Source organism: Plecotus auritus (assembly GCF_963455305.1).
Source record: "Plecotus auritus genome assembly, chromosome: 4".
NCBI classification, from domain to species: domain Eukaryota; kingdom Metazoa; phylum Chordata; class Mammalia; order Chiroptera; family Vespertilionidae; genus Plecotus; species Plecotus auritus.
This window is the reverse complement of record NC_137775.1, coordinates 22,220,986-22,242,290: the sequence shown is the minus strand read 5'-3', so window position 1 is coordinate 22,242,290 and position 21,305 is coordinate 22,220,986. Positions and strand designations below refer to the sequence as shown.

At 42.1% G+C, this 21,305-nt stretch overlaps 1 protein-coding gene across 1 annotated transcript in view; it reads right to left on the bottom strand.

Annotated features, from left to right (window-relative positions):
* The window catches only part of ENPP3 (ectonucleotide pyrophosphatase/phosphodiesterase 3), an 85,984-nt gene that overhangs the window by 62,845 nt on the left and 1,834 nt on the right, over window positions 1-21,305 (bottom strand). The window contains exons 2-5 of the mRNA XM_080667103.1: window positions 17,799-17,874; window positions 10,676-10,798; window positions 8,677-8,802; window positions 25-85 (exon numbers count right to left, since the gene is read on the bottom strand). Of these exons, the coding sequence (XP_080523229.1) occupies window positions 25-85; window positions 8,677-8,802; window positions 10,676-10,798; window positions 17,799-17,874 (386 nt within the window). The remainder of the gene's footprint in view (window positions 1-24; window positions 86-8,676; window positions 8,803-10,675; window positions 10,799-17,798; window positions 17,875-21,305) is intronic.

The window sequence follows — 21,305 nt, the reverse complement described above, 5'->3', positions numbered from 1 at the left end:
AAGAAAATTTCCCCTCATTCTCACCCTTCTGGACACTGAGACGTCAGGGCTGTGCCACACTTTTCTTTCACCCATGGGGTTTCTCCTAAAAAGCAGAAGATAAAACTCTTTAGATTGCTGCACCACAGTAAGAAAAGAGAAACAAATGTTAAATGGACACGATCTTTCCAAACTGCAATTTGTGGTACTCCAATGAGTAAATTCTTCCAGAACATGTTAAGTGCTGTTTCATATGTTGGCAAGGTCAGTGCCTCTGGTAATTTGCTCAGATCAGTGATCTACACTAACTGAATACCAGGAAGCTCATCTTTACTAAGAAAAACAAAGGGAATTCCTTGAGCTTTAGAAAAGGGACAATTCCTTTTCCTTTTATTAATAGTGGTTTTACCCTCAAAAACATTATTTTTGCATTAGAAAAAAAAGTTTAATAAATATAGATATACACTCTAAAAAAAAAGGCGAGAGAAAAGAAATCATTAAAGAGAGAAATAGCCAATGATAATAATTGATATAAATTGGGGGAAATTGAACAAATTTCAAAGATCTTAACTTAAAAATTTTTATTCCATAGATGTTTCTGCTTATAGAACATTCCAGCTAGTTAATAAAGTATAAATAATAGAATATGAATGTCATCATTTGCGCACTCTAATGGATCTAGGCAATGATCATCAATAGCTAACATCTCCCCAAAGAAAGATAAGTAGACAAGATGTGCCTCTTTTTCTTTTTAATACATTTTATTGATTTTTACAGAGAGGAAGGGAGAGGGATAGAGAATTAGAAACATCGATGAGAGTAAAACATCAATCAGCTGCCTCATGCACACCCCCTTCTGGGGTTTGAGCCTGCAACCAAGGTACATGCCCTGGATTGGAATCAAACCTGGGACCTTTCAGTCCACGAGCCAACACTCTATCCACTGAGCAAAACCAGTTAGGGTGACAAGATGTGCCTCTTGATGGAAGTTAGATACCATCTCTGAAGTACACTTGCAAAATAGATAAATTGCACCAGAATCTGAACCATCCTCAGGTTCTAACTGCCAATTTGCAAGGGACATAGGGGATGATAAGATACCTATCACAGAGGATGCAATATGCAACACCCAGATAGAAAACTTTGCAGAACAAATGACCCAATTTCTCCAAAATGTAAATTGCAAGAGGAAAAAAAGAGGAAGAACCTACCTTTAAAGGACTTGAAATGTATCAGCCTGTTAGTATGTATGAAATGTATTTAGATCATACTTCAGATGAGCTTTTAAATAAATATTATGAGACAATCAGAAAATATTGAACATAATGGATATTTGATGGCAAATTAACATCAACTGTATTTTAGATATGTTAATGATATTGTAATTTTGTTAAATTCTCATCATTTTTAGATAGACACTGAAAATATTTATAGATGAATTATATTAACTCTAGAATTTGCTTCAAAATAATCTAAAATTTTGGGAAAGGGGTTGGGGAAAATAAAGTTTATTTTGTTAAGAGAAACAATCCAACCCTGCCCACTATGGCTCAGTTGATTGGGCATTGTTCCATGTTACCAGTTTGATTCCTAGTCAGGGCAACATGCTCAGGTTTCAGACTTGATCCCAAGAGGGGGCCTGCAGGAGGCGGGCAGCCGATCAATATTTCTCTCCATCTCAATTCCTCTCTTTAAAAATCAATAAAAACAGCCCTAGCTGGTTTGGTTCAGTGGATAGAGCATCGGCCCGAGGACTGAAAGGTCCCAGGTTCGACTCAGGTCAAGGTCACAGGCCCGGATTGTGGGCTCGATCCCCAGTCGGGGGCATGCAAGAGGCAGCTAATCAATGATTCTCTCTCATCATTGATGTTTCTATCTCTCTCTTCCTCTCCCTCTCTGAAATCAATAAAAAAATATATTTAAAAAATAATAATAAGCCAAAACCGGTTTGGCTCAGTGGATAGAGCGTCGGCCTGCGGACTGAAAGGTCCCGGGTTCGATTCCGGTCAAGGGCATATAACTTGGTTGCGGGCACATCCCCAGTAGGAGGTGTGCAAGAGGCAGCTGATCGATGTTTCTCTCTCATCGATGTTTCTGACTATCTATCCCTCTTCCTTCCTCTCTGTAAAAAATCAATAAAATATATTTTTAAAAAATAATAATAATAATCCTATATATTAAAGAGGTAATATGCAAATTGACCTTCATGCCCTCATAAGATGGCCACCCCCATGTCATCACAAGATGGCCGCCCCCACATTGTCACAAGATGGCCGACAGGGGAGGGCAGTTGGGAGCCATCGGGCTGCAGGGGAGCAGTTAGGTGTCAATCAGGCTGTCAGGGGAGTGGTTAGGGGGTGATCAGGCTGGCAGGCAGGAGCGGTTAGGAGCCAGCAGTCCCGGATTGTGAGAGTGATGTCCGACTGCCCGTTAGGCTCGATTCTGCAGGGATCCCAGATTGAAGAGGGTGCAGGCCAGGCTGAGGAACACCCTCCCCCACTCTAGTGCACGAATTTTATGCACCGGGCCTCTAGTAATAATAAATAAAAATCAATAAAAACCTATTTTAAAAATAATAATAATCCAAAACTTGAAAATAGGCAAAAGGAGAAATAGGTACAAGGAGGACTGATCAGTAAATTTCATTTCAATATCACACTGAAAATTATCTAAAAAGCCCACACATGGGTTATCCAATTACCTAGTAGTATATCAGTATACCTTTATCTAGCTTATTTTTACCATTCACTTTACAACTCAATAAGGATAGCAGTTAACTGGTATATAATGGCAATATAACTGATTCTTGTTTGATAGCAAATAAATTGTTCTGTAGCCCTAGTTGGTTTGGCTCAGTGGATAGTGTTGGCCTGAGGACCAAACGGTCGCAGGTTAGATTCTGGTCAAGGGCATGTACCTTGGTTGCAGGCTCCTCCCCAACCCAGGCCCTGGTTGGGGTTCATACAAGAGGCAACCAATCAATGTATTTCTCTCATATCAATGTTTCTCTCTGTCTTTCCCTCTCTTCCACTCTCCCTAAAAATAAATGGAAAAATCCTCAGGGGAAGATTAACAAAAATTTTTTTAAAAAGTTGTTCCGTAGAAATGCAAATCATTTCTGTCCCATCAAAAGTTACAGTTTTGTAGAAACCAAGATGGCAGCATAGGTAAGCACCTAAACTGCTGCCTCACACAACTTCAAAACTACAACTAAAAGACAGAACGGACACCATCCAGAACCACAGGAAGGCTGGCTGAATGGAAATTCTACAACTAGAAGGAAAGAGAAAAGCTCATGGAAAATCAGAGGACCAGCAAAGGGCTGAGGTACGGAGACACGTGCACAGAGAGGAAGGGCGGCTGAGTACCTGGTTGACTTTCTCTGGCGGGAGGGGGAAGGAAGCCCCCAACTGCACTGAACCCCAGTTCTGGGCGAAATCCCATGGACCCAGGCTCATACAGGGGGAGTCTGGACTGTCAGGTAGAGAGAAAGGCACACGGACATTCGGAGACTTGGGGGAGCCTCCACAGGCAGGGGTCTGGAGGCACGCGTGCATGAGTGCTCACAGAGAAGACTGAATGTGGAGGTTGCCGCAGGCTTTCTCTAGCGGAAGGGAGTCAGAAGCTCCTGACTGCACTGAACCCCAGTTCCAACTGCACTGAACCCCAGTTCCGGGTGAGCCCCTGGGGACCCACACTCTTACAGGGGGAATCTGGACTGTCAGGCGGAAACTCAGGGGAGCCACGGAAGGCAGAGGTCTGGAGGCGCGCGCGCAAGGGCAGGGCTGACGGGAAACCAAGACTGTCTGCTCCGACCTGAGACTCCGCCCCATCCAAGCTGAGCACAGAGGCTTTTGCAACTTTGCAAGACTGATCCTATAAGGCTGTCTCTAGCACCGAACTTCTCCCAGCATAGACACAGCTGATCCTCACAGCCAACTGGCCTGGAGGTCAATTCCTCCCAGTGATACCAACAACAATCAAGAATTAACTACAACAAGGCTGTACACACAGTCCACAAAGGGGTGCACCAAGAGTGTCCACCTCAGTTTAACTGGGGAGGCCAACCCACTGGGCCATATAGGAAACTTAGCACACAAAGCTACCCTACCAACTCAGGGAAGCAGTGAAAATGTGGAGACAAAGAAACAGATCACAAACGAAAGAAATAGAGGAAAACAAACGACTGGATATAGAATTCAAAACCACGGTTATAAGTTTTTCAAGAATATCCTAGAAAAGGCCGATAAATTTAGCAAGATCCTCGAGGATATGAAAAAGGACCAACTAGAAATTTAACATACACTGACTGAAATAAAAAATATTATACAGAGATCTAACAGCAGACTAGAGGAATGCAAAAATCAAGTCAAAGATTTAAAATACAAAGAAGCAAAAAACACTCAACCGGAAAAGCAAAAAGAAAAAAGAATCCGAAAAGTTGAAGATAGTGTAAGAAGCCTCTGGGATTGACGGGTAAGATTCCTCAGGGAAGGAACAACCTAAGACAGGCACAGTCACAGAGGGGCCATCAGGAGAGAACTTGGGGGTCAACAGAGGTGGGGCACAGACCCTCACCCCCCCAACCTTGCAGGGGCCTGAACCCTCATCCCGTCTGAGGGAGGTCTCCTGACCCCATGGCTGCTTTGCTTCCCACGCCCAACTCAGATCGGGACACAGGTGACATACAGTGACTTGGCCCAGCTCAGATTGGGACCCAGGTAACAGACAGAGACTTGGCCGACAGCAGCTGCCCTATATCTAAATCCAGCCTAGCACCAGGAATGCTCAGGGCCTACTCAAGAATGCAAATAATCCTTTCCACTAATATTTACAGGGTAAACTAAGATTGTTGGTAGAGTATGAAATTTGACAGTAAAATAATAATCAAGTTTTCAGATTAATTTAACTAGGCTAATTGAAATAAGTGAATATTCAAGAAAATTTAATTGTACTGGACAAAAAGCTGTTCCTAAAGTAGTAACTAAAATTTCTGTTGGTAGTTCATCTCATGGTAAAATTCCTGAACATGCAAAGAACCTAAAGCAGTCATATTTTTGTGCAAAAAATTTAAAGTTATCAAGACTGCGTTATAAAATTTACAAAAGCCTCCATTAATCAAAAAAGGGGGGATAGTAAGGTAATATCATGTAAAGAAAAATATCCTATAAGTAAATTACATCTAGAAAATTTTTACTTTACAAAATTAATTTTCATTTGTAATGCTAACAGCAAGACACCAATGAAAAACACACATGGTGTCTAAATAAGACAAAGGAAAATCGTTTGGGCAAAAATAAAAAGGATCCCAAATCAATTATATAGAAAAGATTCCTTTATTAACTTTTGGTCGAGAATATGTTTGTATATTTTCAGAAAACAACTCCAAGACCATGTGGATTCCTGCAACAGAGAGGAATTGACAGGTCTGCTCCAACCACGAAGACAAGAGGAGAAACAGTCCAGAGATGGAAGACGCTGACGACGCCTTGCCACGCTAGCAGTCAGCAGCTGTGTGTCACAGCAGGTTGCCTAGGACCAAACCAGAGAGGGTCGGACCTGCATTGCCACCATGTGCCCACTATCCAGATATCATTGCTGACATGTACTCATAAGGAACTGTTTGACATTGAAACGGGGACTCAGAACTGTTGGACATTGAAATTGGGACTCAAACATTTTTTGTTATTATATGTTTATTTCTAGTCTGCAGAGGCAAGATTTTTTAAAGGAATGAAATGGGGAAAAAATAGATACATAGGTAAAGAAGCATTGAACAGACTATCAAACTACAGCAGGAAGGCAGGGGAGGTTGGGGGGTGGTGCTGTAAGAGATCAACCGAAGGACTTGTACGCATGAATATAAGCATAACCAATGGATACAAGACCCTGGGGCGGGGGTGCAGGTAAAGGCATGTACTGGGGGGTAGGGGAGGCCGGGGGGAGGTCAATGGGGAGAAAAAAAAGGAGACATATGTACTATTATTTGTAATACTTTAAACAATAAAATAAATAAATAAATAATAAATAAATAAACAAACAAGGGGAAAGAAAAAAAAAAAAGAAGCCTCTGGGACAACTTCAAGCATACCAACATCCGAATTATGGGGGTGCCAGTGGAAGAGAGAGAGCAAGATACTGAAAACCTATTGGAAGAAATAATGATCGAAAACTTCCCCCACCTGGTGAAAGAAATAGACTTACAAGTCCAGGAAGCGCACAGAACCCCAAACAAAAGGACCACACCAAGACACATCATAATTAAAATGCCAAGAGCAAAAGACAAAGAGAGAATATTAAAAGCAGCAAGAGAAAAACAGTTACTTACCTGCAAGGGAGCACCCATACGACTGTCAGCGGATTTCTCAACAGAAACTATGCAGGCCAGATGGGAGTGGCAAGAAATATTCAAAGTGATGAATAGCAAGAACCTACAACCAAGATTACTCTACCCAGCAAAGTTATTATTCAGAATGGAAGGTCAGATAAAGAGCTTCACAGATAAGAAAAAGCTAAAGGAGTTCATCACCACCAAACCAGTATTATATGAAATGCTGAAAGGTATTCTTTAAGAAGAGGAAGAAGAAAAAGTAAAGAGAAAAATTATGAACAACAAATACATATCTATCAACAAGTGAACCTAAAATCAAGTGAATTAAAAATCTGAGGAACAGAATAAACTGGTGAATATAATAGAATCAGGGGCATAGAAAGGGAGTGGACTGATAATTCTCAGGGGGAAAGGGTATGGGGGGTGCAGGAAGAGACCGGACAAAAATCGTACACCTATGGATGAGGACAGTGGCGGGGAGGTAAGGGCAGAGGGTGGGGTGGGAACCGGGTGGAGGGGAGCTATGGGGGGGGGGGGGGGGAAGGAGAAACAATTGTAATAATCTGAACAATAAAGATTTATTAAATTTAAAAAGAAAGAAAGAAAAAAAGTTACAGTTTTAGCCCTAACCAGTTTGGCTCAGTGGATAGAGCATCAGCCTGCGGACTGAAAGGTCCCAGGTTCGATTCTGGTCAAGGGCATGTACCTTGGTTGCAGGCACATCCCCAGTGGGAGGTGTGCAGGAGGCAGCTCATCGATGTTTCTCTCTCATCGATGTTTCTAACTATCCCTATCTGTTCCTCTCTGTAAAAAATCAATAAAATATATATTTTTTTAAAGTTACAGTTTTACTCATTTTATTCCAGCATTCTTTCTGACTCATATATACTTAGCCTCTTTTTTACCAACCTAGTTGGTTATCTCATTAATGCTTTAGTAAATCTTTGACATGTTCACTTTTTCTCATGAGATTCATATTTTTATCTTTCTCAAATACTGTGTCATTTAGACAAGATTGTCCAGGAGTTGATCATGGCTGAAACTACGTGATGAACATATAGGAAAACATCATACCATTCTCTCCTTTGTATGTTAGACATTTATCATAAAGTTCTTTAAAATTTTAAACTTAAAAAGTCACCAGCTGGTTTGGTGCACAAAAATTATTAAAATCCCCCTAAATAATTTTCTGAAGGTATAATTTTGGCAAGACTAACTTAACATCTTTAAATATAGTGTGTTCATTCTTAGAGTGAGAAAACATTTACTTTTGTTTAAAAAATAAACTAAAATGATTAACTGGTGGTAATGGTAAACTTCAACACTGCTTCTAACAATCACTTTTCTTTCTGTGAAATTGTGTAATATTATGCAATGAACTCAATGGAAAAATTTTCCACATGACCTGAGGATCAGTCTTGAGATAACAGTTAAGAGTTACAAAACTGGGTTTGAAGACAGGAGAATACAGAGGTCAGAGGCAATATGGTCAGTGAACTTATTAGAGAAATAAGAAAACTAGAAACTACACCTGCCCTTGTAAATTTAGAGAAAGTTTTAATGATACAATATCTACTACATCAAACACTATATCAAAATACCAAACTATTATTATTTAAAAACAGAGTTCCCATTTCAGGTTTATATTTTCCTTTCTGATTGCCCTTGTTAGCTGATTTTCAATTATATTTTATGTAAAAACTATTAGTACAAAAACCTATATTCTATTAAGGTATTATATAGTTAATGTTTCTACTTCAAAATTTTTCTCCTATTTAGAAAAATCAGAATTCAAATTATCTCTTTTTTGCCTAAAAATTTCAAAGTGTAAGTTAACCCAGTTCAGTGTGGTGTTATGAAAAAGGGCAGGGCAGCAAGCAAGCGGGAGGCGGAGAGCTACAGGAGTGGGCAGGGCAGCAAGCTATGAGGGGGAGCTCGGGGGAGCTACAGGAGGGCGGCAGCGACCGACTGGTGCACGGATTCATGCTCAGGGCTACTAGTAATAATAATAACTGGTTTAACAAACTAATTATTGGGCCAAGTCATCTCTTTCATGATGTCTTATCTATAGGATCTGCCATATAATGTCTCAAACCACAAATATGTCTAGCTTAGTCATTGGACTGAAAAAGACCTTATCTTACAGACAAACATGAAACTGGAAGCTTTCTCTTCTTTCCTATAATGTCTATGCTATGAACTCCCTTTCTCTGTAGTGCACAAACCACATTTTTTCCCACAGTGAACACATTTTGTCTTCTTTTCTATATGGAGTACTTCTCTGACTTGTTTTAATTTTTGTAGCCTAGGCCAGCTCTAGGGTCACTAATCTCACAGAGGAAAACGGGTCAGTAAACTCTGCTCACCTTGGCAAACACTCTTGTAGTCAGCACAGCAGTCCTTCCTCTGCAAACAGTCATCTGAGCAAGAGCAAAGGCTGGATTCCAGTCTACTCTCCCCACAGCGAAATTTATTGCACGTCCATATTCGAGCTGCAAAGTGACACAATTTAGTTCTGAGCATTTAACTTATTGTAAGTACTCAATACCAAAATTATAAATTCCCTGCTTTTCTCCCTGTATTATTACACAGTCAAATTCTTGGTTTGTCAGCATTAATCAATGAAAATACATAATAACCCTAGCTGGCAAGGCTCAGTGGGTGAGCATCGACCTATGAACCAAGAGGTCATGGTTCAATCCCCCAGTCAGGGCACATGCCTGGGTTGCAGGCTCAAAACCCAGTGGAGGGTGTGCAGGAGGCAGCTGATCAATGATTCTCTCTCATCATTAATGTTTCTATCTCTCTTTCCCTCTCCTTTCTTCTCTGAAATCAATTTTTTTTAAAAAAAAAAAAAGAAGAAGAAAACACATAATACATATAAGGGGCAATCCACCACTTTTCTTCATTTGGTATGGTTGGCAGATAGAACTCAAGCTTTATAAGCTGCAGCTCTGCTCCACTTAGCAGATACATCTCTGAGTTTGGAGAAACTCTGAACAACAGAAGTAGCAGGAACACAGTCAGGTCTATAAGAACGTGGGCAAGTCAGGGAACCTCCCAGCTGAGAGTGACAGAAATAGTAGACCAGGTTTCCACCGTGCCGCTGGTGCTCTCCCAGGCTAAGCACTTATGTATGAGATATAGTTTAAATAAATCCCAGGGCCAAAAACAACAAGGCTGGCCTGAAGCTGCTTCCTAGTGACACCTGCCAGGGAACAGCGACTAAAATTAACATCAGCCCTGTGCTTAGAAAAATATGCTGAATAGGTGACTGCTGTGTGCTTCCTTAAGCATTGCGTTCTCCATTCCCCATTATTTAGAAAGAATCGGATTTTGGAGATTAAGTGAAGGGAATACAAATCTTACCTATACTAAGTTATTCCTCCCCCTCTTGGCCTTTTCAGAGGACATAATAGATAGAAGGAGTTCCACTGTTCTAATCTTCCCTCTCCTTGAACCACTAGACCTCCACCCTCCACCTTCCCTGATTTCTTAGAAAATTAAACATTGCAGACTGCCTCTTCCACCTTGAGAACAGCGTTTCTCAAGTTGTGTTCTATGGAACTCTGACATCAGCATCGCCAAGAGTCCCACCTTTCCTAGTAACTCTTATGCACCCTGAGATTTGAGAATGACTACAAATGAAACTAAACAAGATAACAAACTTAAGTCACAGCAAAACTCTGTTGAAAGGTATGTAATTATATAGCATGTCATCTGCTGACAACGGCTATTCCTCAACCTCCATTAACTAAAGTGTGGACTCTGTGCTTATCCCTGTAAAAGGGGAAAGGATAATAACAGACCCTGTATACAAAGTGTTATGGGTTGAATTGTGTCCATCCCCCCAAAAATGAAAGTTCTAACCCCCATGACTATGAATGCAATCTTACTTAGAAAGGATCTTTGCAGATAATCAAGTTAAAATGAGGTAATTATGGTGGGCCTTAATCTAGTATGACTGATATTCCTAGGAAAAGGAGAAATTAGGACACAGAAACACACAGAGGAGGACTGAGAAAATTCGAGGATAATGCCACGTGAAGATAAAGGCAGAGTTTTGAGTTTTCCTGTCATGGCCTAAGACTTCCAAAGATGGCCAGCAACTCTCAGAAGCTAGAACAGAGTCATGGATTGGGTTCTCCCACTCACCCTCCAAAAGGAACCAACCCTGTCAACACCTAGATCTTGGACTTGGAGCCTCCAGAGCTCTGGGAAAATGAATCTCTGTTGTTCAATCCGCCCAGTTCCCGGTCCTGTGTTATGGTAGTCCTAGCAAACTAATATACAAGAGTTGAACATTTGGGCATGCTAATGATAGCACAACCAACATGATAATAAATTTATGCTGGAAATTCATACTTGATTCCACACAGGTGTCTGCAAAATCCCAGCAGCAGTCGCCTCGGTCTTTACATGCCATATCACACCGGCAGCCATCCAGGGCTCTGTATGAAGAATCAAAGCATTTCTTCCTGCAGCTGCCTGGGGAGTGAAGAAAATAAGGAGACTGATGCTTAGAAGTTATTCACCATCTCATAGCTAGATGGTGGAAGCACACAGAAGAAGTACCTAGCACAGAGTAGGACAGACAGACAAATAGATAGTTTTTATTGTATGATCTGTCAGTTCAGTGATAAATAATGAACAATTTTCCCCCAGTACCCCATTGAGGTTCCAAACTCAGAGACACCCAGTACCACTTGATAAGGGTAGAAGGGACAAGCAGAAGCTAAAATACAGTGAAATTGATTGAAAGTGTGGGTATGGAACAGTAATTACATCCACCCCACCTCCCACTACAGAACAGAAGGATCATAATCTGGAGAAATTTAGGAGGCATAGAGATAGTAGACAGAGGATGGCTATGATGGGAAAAGATGAACAAGCCCTACTCTTCAATGGCAAACAGATAGTTATCAGACATTTGAGCATAGCGGAATAACCCACCATAAAGATAAAGACCACGCACTGCCCTCGGCGGTCCCGGATCCGTCTCTTGCTTCAACAGTGTTTGGATGGAACAGACCCAGGGACAACCCTTCTTCCAGCCTCCAGCCACTCTCCTGCGTCTTATCCAGAACCACCTTCAGAACCACCTCTGGCACCAGCCAACACACCGGTTTTTTTCTGCCTTAACTCCTTATTGCTGAACAACCATGAGCTCCCAAATGCGTCAGAATTATTCCACCGAGTGGGAGGCTGCGGTCAACCACCTACATCTGCGGGCCTCTCACACCTACCTCTCTCTGGGCTTCTATTTCCACTAATGATGTAGCTCTCAAGAGCGGGGGCCACTTCTTTGGAGAGTTGATGGAGAAGAAGCCAAGGACGCTGAGCGTCTCTTAAAGATGCAAACCAGTGCGGTGGCCGCATTCTCGTGCTGAAGCCTCCCCAAAGTGAGTGGGCAAAACTCAGGGTGCCATGGAAGCTGCCCTGGCTTTGGAGAGGAACCTGAACCCGGCCCTTGTGGAGCTGCAGGCCCTGGGTTCTGCCCCCTCAGCTCTGGGACTTCCTGTGGAACCACTTCCGGGGTGAGGAGGTGAAACTCATCAAGAAGATGGGTGACACCTGACTCACCTCCGCAGGCTGCCAGCCCCCAGGCTAGGATGGGCGAGGAGGCTCACCCTCAAGCATGACTAGGAGCCTTTGGAGTCCAGAGGCCTTGGAGGGGCCCCTCAGCATCCCCCTGGTGTCTGTCTTTTACCTGAGCTTCTCCCTGAAAACACTAGCCATTCTTTTAACCACCCTGAAGCCATCTCCCATGTATTGGACCAAATGAAACAATAAAGCTTTTTGCAGCAAAACAACAACAACAAACAAACAAAAAAGACAAAGATCAAAACAAACAAGAATAAAAAAGAAAAGCTTGGTTGAAAAGGCAACAACACACACATATACACACACATGTACAGCTAATATTGAGATCCTCAGAAAAGAGAAAATACTGCATCCATGACATAAGAAAGAAAGCTACAATTTTAAGAAGAGAGATAACATTCAGGCTGCTCTAGGGAATAAAAATATAAGGGCAGAGATTTTTAAAAATCCAATAGAAAAGTGTGGCAGGCAGAAGTATGTTTCCTAAAAAGATTCTTATGCCTTAATTCCTGAGACCGTGAATATGTTGCCTTACATGGCAAAGGGATTTTGCAGATATAATTAAGGCTACTATTTTTTTTATATATTTTATTGATTTTTTTGCAGAGAGGAAGGGAGAGGGATAGAGAGTTAGAAACATCAATGAGAGAGAAACATCGATCAGCTGCCTCCTGCACAGTCCCCACAGGGTATGTGCCTGCAACCAAGGTACATGCCCTTGACTGGAATCGAACCTGGGACCCTTGAGTCCGCAGGCTGATGCTCTAGCCACTGAGCCAAACCGGTTAGGGCAAGGCTACTACTTAGTTGACCTTAAAATAAGGAGTTGCCGGTGTGAGTCAGTAGTTGACCATTGACCTATGAACCAGGAGGTCACGATTCCATTCCTGATCAGGGTTGTGGGCTTGATCCCCAGTAGGGTATGTGCAGGAGGCAGCCAATCGATGATTCTCTCTCATCATTGTTGTTTCTATCTCTCTCTCCCTCTCGCTACCTCTCTGAAATCAATAAAATATATATATTTTTTTAAAAAACAAGGAGTGCCAAAAAGTGAAAACAAAGAATATGGAGATGATGTTATTATAGAATCATATTATAAAGTTTCCCAGAACTGAAAAGCATAAATTATTACCTTAAAATTGCCCACCAAATTTCCCAGGGCAAAACGCATACCAAGGGATCAACAGGGATAAAGAAATATTGGAAGCGCCTAGAGAGAGTTAATGAGCAAATTCATAAAGGATCACAAGTCAGAATGGTATCAAATTTCTTAAAAACAACACTGTAAGCTAGAAGACAGGAAAGTAATGTCTTTAAATTTCCAGAGGGGATTTATATTCACCTTAGAATTCAATATCTAGCCAAACTATCAAGTGCTAGGATAGGATGATGAAAATGTCTTTAGATTATCCAAAACTCAAGTTATGTGTTGCACACATTCTATTTTAGAAAGCTCATGAAAGATGTTCTTTAGCAAAATGAGGCAGTAAAATAGAAAAATAAAAAACAGAGAGAAAGATCCAAAAATACAAGATCTAGCACAATGGAGAGGCTATGGGAACACCAATCATAATACACCAAACAAACCAAGAGAACAACCAACACTAATTAGAGTAGCAGGATAGAGCAACAAAAATTAAAAAAAGGTATCACTCTATATCCAACTTTACACTGCCAAAAATGAGAGAGCTAGATCATTTCAAGAACTGATCGAGACGTGTGGTGAAGGTAAGGTAGGCTAGAAAGCAATCTCCTGGTACTACTTACCCAAGTTAAAATGCAAAGGAATTCAGTTCCTGAGTATATGGCCAAGAAAACCTCACACAGGTCTAAGAGAACCTGAACAATTTATGTAGAATTAAGGTACTAAAGTCAACCTGAATTTCCAGCACTTGGGGAGGGCATAGGTCAAATGGCATGTTGGATGCAAGTCAAAAAGAACTACGTAGTAAATAGAAAGACACATATGAATAGATGCACGCATAGAAATTTAGATGAATCTTTAAAAATGTTCAATAAAAAAGTAAGAAAAAAAGTTTATGTATCATTTACATAAAAGGCCTTTACATTTTTACATTCACTCTCCTCCTTTGAAAAGTTTTCCATACTCGGCTTCCAGGATACAACAGTTATGTGCCTTTCCTCCACATTCTTGGCCACTTTCTTCCTAGTTCTCTGTGCTTTTCTTTTCTCCCTCGTCTCCCCAGTCCTTTTAGATTAGCGTACCCCCAAATCATTGTTTTAAATCCCACATATGATTCTGATAATCACCACACTGTATGTCCATCTGAGACTTTCCTTCTAGCCCTAGCTGGTTTGGCTCAGTGGATAGAGTGTCAGCCTGCAGACTGAAGGGTCTCGGGTTCGATTCCAGTCAAGGTCACATGCCAAGGTTGCGGGCTCGATTCCCAGTAGGGGGCATGTAGGAGGCAGCCTATCAATGATTCTCTCTCATCATTGATGTTTCTATCTCTCTCCTTCTCCCTTCCTCTCTGAAATCAATAAAAATATGTTAAAAAGAAAAAAAAAAGACTTCCCTTCTAAAGCCACCTCATATATCCAACTACCTACCTGGATATCCAGTAGGTACCAGTATTTCAAATATAACATATCCAAAACTGAGTTCCTAATTATTCTCCCCAAACCAACTTATTCTAAAGTTTTCCCCAACTAATTATGAAAATGCCATATTTTCAGATGTTCATGACAAAAATCTTAACTTCATTCTTAAGTCCTCTCTTTCTCATTCCATATCCAGTCTGTCAATAAAATCTATCTACCACATAGCCAAGATCTAGAAACAGCCCAAGTGCCCATCAGTAGATGAGCGGATAAAAAAGCAATGGAATACTATGCAGCTTTGTAACAGCACAGATGAACCTGGAGATTATTATGCTAAGCAAAATAAGCCAGTCAGAGAAAGACAAATACCATATGGTATTGCTTATATGTGGAATGTAATGAGCAAAATAAACTGCCAAACAAAATAAAACCAGAGGCATGGATACATGGAACAGATTGGCAGATGTCAGAGGAGAAGGGGTAGGGAAGGACTGGATAAAAGAAGGTGAAGAGATTAGCCAGAGAGTATATATGCATAGCCCTTGGATTCAGACAACAGTGTGGTGAAGGCCAGGGGAGGAAGGGGTGGAGACTGGGTAGAGGTAGGCAAAGAGGGAGAAAATGGGGAACATCTGTAATAGTGTCAACAATTAAAAAAAAAAGATATTCAAAATCCAACTATAGCTCACCAGTTACAATGCTACTACTATCCTAGTCCAAGACATAAAGCTTGTCTGTATTATTGCAATTATTTCTTAATAGGTCTCTACTTCTCATGGTTTCACTCTGCCACTTATTAATGATATAATAGCCTAAGTAATCATGTTGAAAAGCAAGCCACATGATGTCATTCCTCTGCTCAAAACCTCCAATCACTAGCCATCACACTCAGAATGAAAGCTGAAGACCCGACTTTGACCTTCAAACCCTCTTTGACCTGGCTCCTCTTTGGTTGATCTCACTTATGACTACACTTCCTCTAGTCTCTTAGTTCCAGCTCCATGTTCTCCTTGTCATTCTTGAAATGGAACTTGCCAGGCAAGCTACTGCTTTAGGCTTTGCACTTATTTTCTCTTGCCTAGAATGTTCTTTTACAAAATATCTTGGTTCTCCTTCAGCTCTTTGCTTAAAAGTTATTTCACACACATGCCCCACCCCAGCCTGACCCCAAAATAATTAATATTCCCCTTTGAAGCTTTTCTTATTTCTTAGCAATTTCCCTAATCATATTACATATTTTTGAATATTTATATTTTACTAGAGGCCCAGCACACGAAATTTGTGTATGAGTACAGTCCCTAGGCCTGGCCTGTGATCAGGGCCATCTTCCCTGTCTGCCAGCAGCTGGACCTACCCCCCGCTGCCACCTACCCCCCATTCCCTGTTTGCCATCAGGAGATCAGAGCCTGCCAGCAGGGGCGGGGGGGAGAGGGGGGCAGTGACCGGGAGGTGGTCAGTGCACCTCATAGCGACTGGTTGAGCGATCGTTCTGCTGTTCGGTCAATTTGCATATTACTCTTTTATATATATAGAAGATTGTCTTCCCTGCTAGAATGTAAACTCTCTGAAGAATTATTGTTTTCTTTACCACTGTATTAGCATTACCTTAATTAGAATAGTATCTAGAATTACATTAATTAGAATAGTACCTAGCACATAATCAGTGCTCAATTGTTAAAGAATAAGTAAAAGGTATGAACAAACTCAAACTAGAAAAACTACTTTAAAAACTCACAGTAATCCTAGCTGGTTTGATTCAGTGGATAGAGCGTCGGCCTGTGGACTGAAGAGTCCTGGGCTCAATTCCAGTCAAGGGCACATGCCCAGGTTGCTAGATCCTCAGTAGGGAGCATGCAGGAGGCAGCCTATCAATGATTCTCTCTCATCATTGATTTTTTTTCTCTCTCTCTCCCTCTCCCTTCCTGTCTGAAATCAAGAAAATATAATTTTTTTAAAAAAAACCTCACACTAGAAAAATATATTGCCCATAAAAGAGTGTGTTAATTGGAGCAGAGAATGGTGAAAATTGTCCAGGGTTGAGGATTAGGAGAGAGTGTGGTGCAAGAATGAGGGATGAGCATGTGAGGGACACTGACCAAGAGGAGCTTGAGTTACATACCAATGCCCTGAGTGGGAGGAGGAAGGGAGTGATGCCACATAAGGGCTGATAGACTGAGGTCAGAGGAAAAGAATATGAAACAGTAACTCTGGGAAGCTGGCCAGTAGGTGTAGTACTAAAAGAAGGAAGAGAATCAAAGAGCTAAAGATTTTGTTCAGAGATTAGTATATACAGTATATGCCTCTTGACATTAAATTGCAATTTGTGGCATAAAATAACCAAGAAATGATGCCCACCTTTGTGTACTAACATCAGAATAATACTGCAGAAATGGCCTGCCAATGTTTGTTAGATCTAAGACTGGCACTGTAGTACAGAAACAAAATAGCCAGGAGACCAAGAAAAGAGTAATTTTGCAGGGAATGTCCACCTCTTCAGTTCCACTGTGTTGCCATGATGCCCTAGGCTACTAGGTGTTTGTTAATTCTTAAGAGAAACAACTGGAAAATTGTCACCTAACCTCACCAAGAGTCTCCCTCTTGAAGAAGTGATAAAACTTTCCCCACTGGAGTCAAACTAGAAGTTAAACAATCAAATTAAAAGCAGGACAAATTATCTAACATTTAACCTCATATTTCCCCTTAATAAAAGTACCAAAACAATACATAACAAGATTGTGGAAAGCCCTTTTTGTATAGTCACTTGTAAATTATTTATTTCTGTTCATACTAATGAGATATGGCAAGAGATGTGAAGTGTTTTGATATTTTTAGAAATGTACTTCCTACTTTTTCTTTCCTTCTTAAGAAAAAATATTGTGAAGCTTTTATTTCAGGAATGTGGCACTGCCTAACCAAAAAAAAAAAAAAAAAAATCATGAGATTTCAGGGATGGAGCAATTCTCATGTGACATCAAGATTCAGGAAAGATGATAGGAGGTAACGGGAAGAGAGCAACAAAGACTTGAGGCCAAGTTTATTATTAGATAGTGATATCAAAGTCCTCAGTGAAGATAAAGAAAAGATAGGATAAAACACTGAAATGATATGGTTCTCAAAGAAGCAGAGGAATGAGGGCAAAGAGTCAAGTCCAGCAATGACGGAATAAGCTAAACACAGGGGTGGGCTCCTGATGAGTGGAGTAGGGAAAAGGAGAAGCTAGGCAAGTGCCACCTGTAGCAGAGAGGAGACTCAGAAGAGAGGAGAGTGCATGTTTTAACAAGTGAAGGTGAGGAGAAAGAAGAAATAATGCTGCGGGCTGTACCTTGCTCGTCCAGTTGTCTGAGCCCAAGCTTCAGGCCTAATCCAAGTGTCACAATCACCAGCAAAGCAAGAAGAACCTATTACAAAAAAATGAAAAGTGACCTTTACAATTTAAAAACATATATGCAAAGATCCAGATAACTGCCTCCCTCAGTGAATTTTAAGGGCAGACAGTGTTCTGGTTATACATGATACCAGATCCAACCCTGACAGAGGCACATAATTTTATTTAACACCTAATAATGAGAAAGGTTTGGGAAGAATTTTAAAACGCCATTTATTACAGATCTTTAAATGTAAGTACATTTGTCCCAGTTGGCTTCATCCCAAATTGAGTGAAACGCATGAAACCAAAGGAGCCATTTACCTTTTGTCCATTTTTCTTTCTTAACTAGATACCTATTTGAAGACCATTTATCTAAAAACCTTCCAAAACTGTGAAATTGTTCACTACCTCATTCCTATGTGCAGGTCTTTCCCCCACTCTGTCCATCAGAGGACAATGAGAATATTTAGCACATGTAAAAATACAGTGTCCAAATAATTAGCTGGCATATAATCTGCTTTGATCTTCAGCTCAAACAAAAATGATTTAGGGTAACTTGGAAGATGTGTGACCAAAGATTGTGTGTATCATTCATTATCACTACTGCTGACGAAGTTCTTCAATGTGGTGGACTTTATGCTATGACTAGAGTTAAACTGTTATATAATCCTATCTAATAAAAGAGTAATATGCAAATTAACCACCACTCTGCTACACTCACAAGCCACGCCCACCAGCCAATCAGGAGTGAGTATACAAATTAACCCAACCAAGATGGCTGCGAACAGGAGGCTTGGGTTGCCCCTGGTGATGGAGGAAGCCAAGCTTTCCACACACCCTGGCCAGCCCAGGCCTCTACTCAAGGCTACAATGTTTTAATTATAGAAGATAAATAAGTCCCAACAAAAATGGCTATGGCCATGGAGTGAACAGGAGGCTTGGGTTTCCCGGGCGATGGAGGAACCCAAACTTTCCACACACCCTGGCCAGCCAAGGCCTCCGCTCCAGGCTACAAAGTTTCAATTATAGAAGAAAAATAAATTCCAGATACTAGGGCCTCCACTTGGGTCACCAGGGAGCGTGGCTGGCCTGAAAACCACCACAGGCCCCTCGCCCAGGCTGTTCCATGCCCCAAGGGAACCCACACCCTGACCTGGGACACCCTTCAGGGCAAACCAGCTGGCCCCCATCTGTGCCACCAGGCCTCTATCCTATCTAATAAAAGAGTAATATGCAAATCGACCATCACTCCAGCACACAAGATGGCTGCCCCCATGTGGTCAAAGATGGCTGCCCCCATGTGGACACAAGATGGCCACCACAAGATGGCCAGCAAGGGAGGGCAGTTGGGAGGGACCAGGCCTGCAAGGGAGGGCAGTTAGGGTTGACCAGGCCGGCAGCGGAGGGAAGTTGGGGGCAACCAGGCCTGCAGGCGAGGGCATTAGGGGTGACCAGGCCTGCAGGGGAAGGCAGTTAGGGGCAAACAGGCTGGCAGGGGAGTGGTTAGGGGGTGATCAGGCTGGCAGGCAGAAGCAGTTAGGGGCAATCAGGAAGGCAGGTGGGTGAGCAGTTGGGAGCCAGCAGTCCTGGATTGTGAGAGGGACGTCCCAGATTGGAGAGGGTGCAGGCTGGGCTGAGGGACACCCCCCTCCCCCGTGCACGAATTTTGTGCTCCGGGCCTCTAGTTAAAGATAATTATATAATTCCCACTCCTTTCTTTCCCCATCTACTAAGTCTAATGGTTAGCATGCTGGATGATAGAGCCTAAATAATATATCCTATATAATAAAAGGCTAATATGCAAATCAACCAAACAGTGGAATGACCAGACACTGTTATGTGTACTGACCACCAGGGGGCAGATGCTCAATGCAGGAGCTGCCCCCTGGTGGTGAGTGTGCTCCCACAGGGAGAGTGCCTCTCAGCCAGAAGCCGGGCTCACGGCTGGCGAGCACAGTGGCGGTGGCGGGAGCCTCTCCTGCCTCCGTGGCAGTCGGGCTCCCGGACTGCGAGAGGGCACAAGCCACGTTGAGGGACCACCCCCCCCCCGAGTGCATGAATTTTGTGCACCAGGCCTCTAGTATCACCATAAAGACTATGACTACAACAGATGCACAGATCACATAGGAAAGTCTTTTACAATACAATACACTTTTTTAAAAATCATTTTTATGAAAAGAAAAACACACACATCCAAATTTTCTTAGCTAGTGAAGACCTACATAAACTATTGGGTTTTTACTTTTGATTTGAATTCTGAAAATCAACTGAAAAATTAATGTATCTAACATTTACAATAGAAGTGAATTCAACAATTAGGAAAATATGTTAAAATATTATGGAAACAATTCTCATATGAAGTTTCCAAGTTCATCCAATGGTCAGTAACCTTACAGCAGGTGTTCTTTCTGTGAAGAGGATGGAGAGGAAAAGGTGAACAGAAACAGTCATTAAATATCATTAGCGCCCAAACTGGTTTGACTCAGTAGATAGAGCATCAGCCTGGGGACTGAAGGGTCCCGGGTTTGATTCTGGTCAAAGGCACATGCCTGGGTTGCGGGCTCAATCCCCAGTGAGGAGTGTGCAGGAGGCAGCTGATCAATGATTCTCTCTCATCATTGATGTTTCTATCTCTCCCACTCTCTTCCTATATATATGGGCCCAGTGCACAAATTCGTGCATGGGTGGAGTCCCTCTGGGTGGCCTATAGGGATCGGGCTAAAACCTGCAGTCCAACACCACCTGCGGCTCCTACTTGCCGTTCCCATTCATCCTGGCTCCACTGTGCCTGCCGCGTGCTCGCGCCCAATCAGTCCCAATCCGGAGAGGGTCCTACTGCCGCAGCAGTGCTCGCCAGCCATGAGCCCTGCGTCAGGTGCCCTCCCAAGGGGAGTGGCCTGGGGATTGGGCTGAAACTGTCTCTCCGGCATCCCCCGAGAGGTCCCAGATTGCGAAAGGGTGCAGGCCAGGCTGAAGGACCCCACCAGTGCACGATCAGGCTGGGGAGGGGCCACGGGAGGGCTCCAGAGCGTGTTCAGCCCATCTCGCTCAGTCCTGATCAGCTGAACCCCAGCAACAAGCTAACCTACCGGTTGGAGCATCTGGCCCCTGGTGGTCAGTGCACGTCATAGCGAGCATTTGAGCAGCCTTAGCATATCATTAGCATATTATGCTTTGATTGGTTGTTCAATTGTTCTGCTGTTCGGATAATATTTGCATATTATCCTTTTATTATGTAGGATAATTAGCATTTGGTCCCTTGTTATGATGCTCAAAGCCATCAGTGACTGAGACAACGAGGAATACTACAAAGAAACAAAACACTGGGAAACTTTCCTATGGTAAATCTCATTCATCATAGATTTACAAGTAACATATTTCTGTGTACATCTTATCTGTAGTCGCTGGCAATTCAAACTTGCTGGTATGAACAACACCTAGCTGACTTTGTACTTGCTCTGT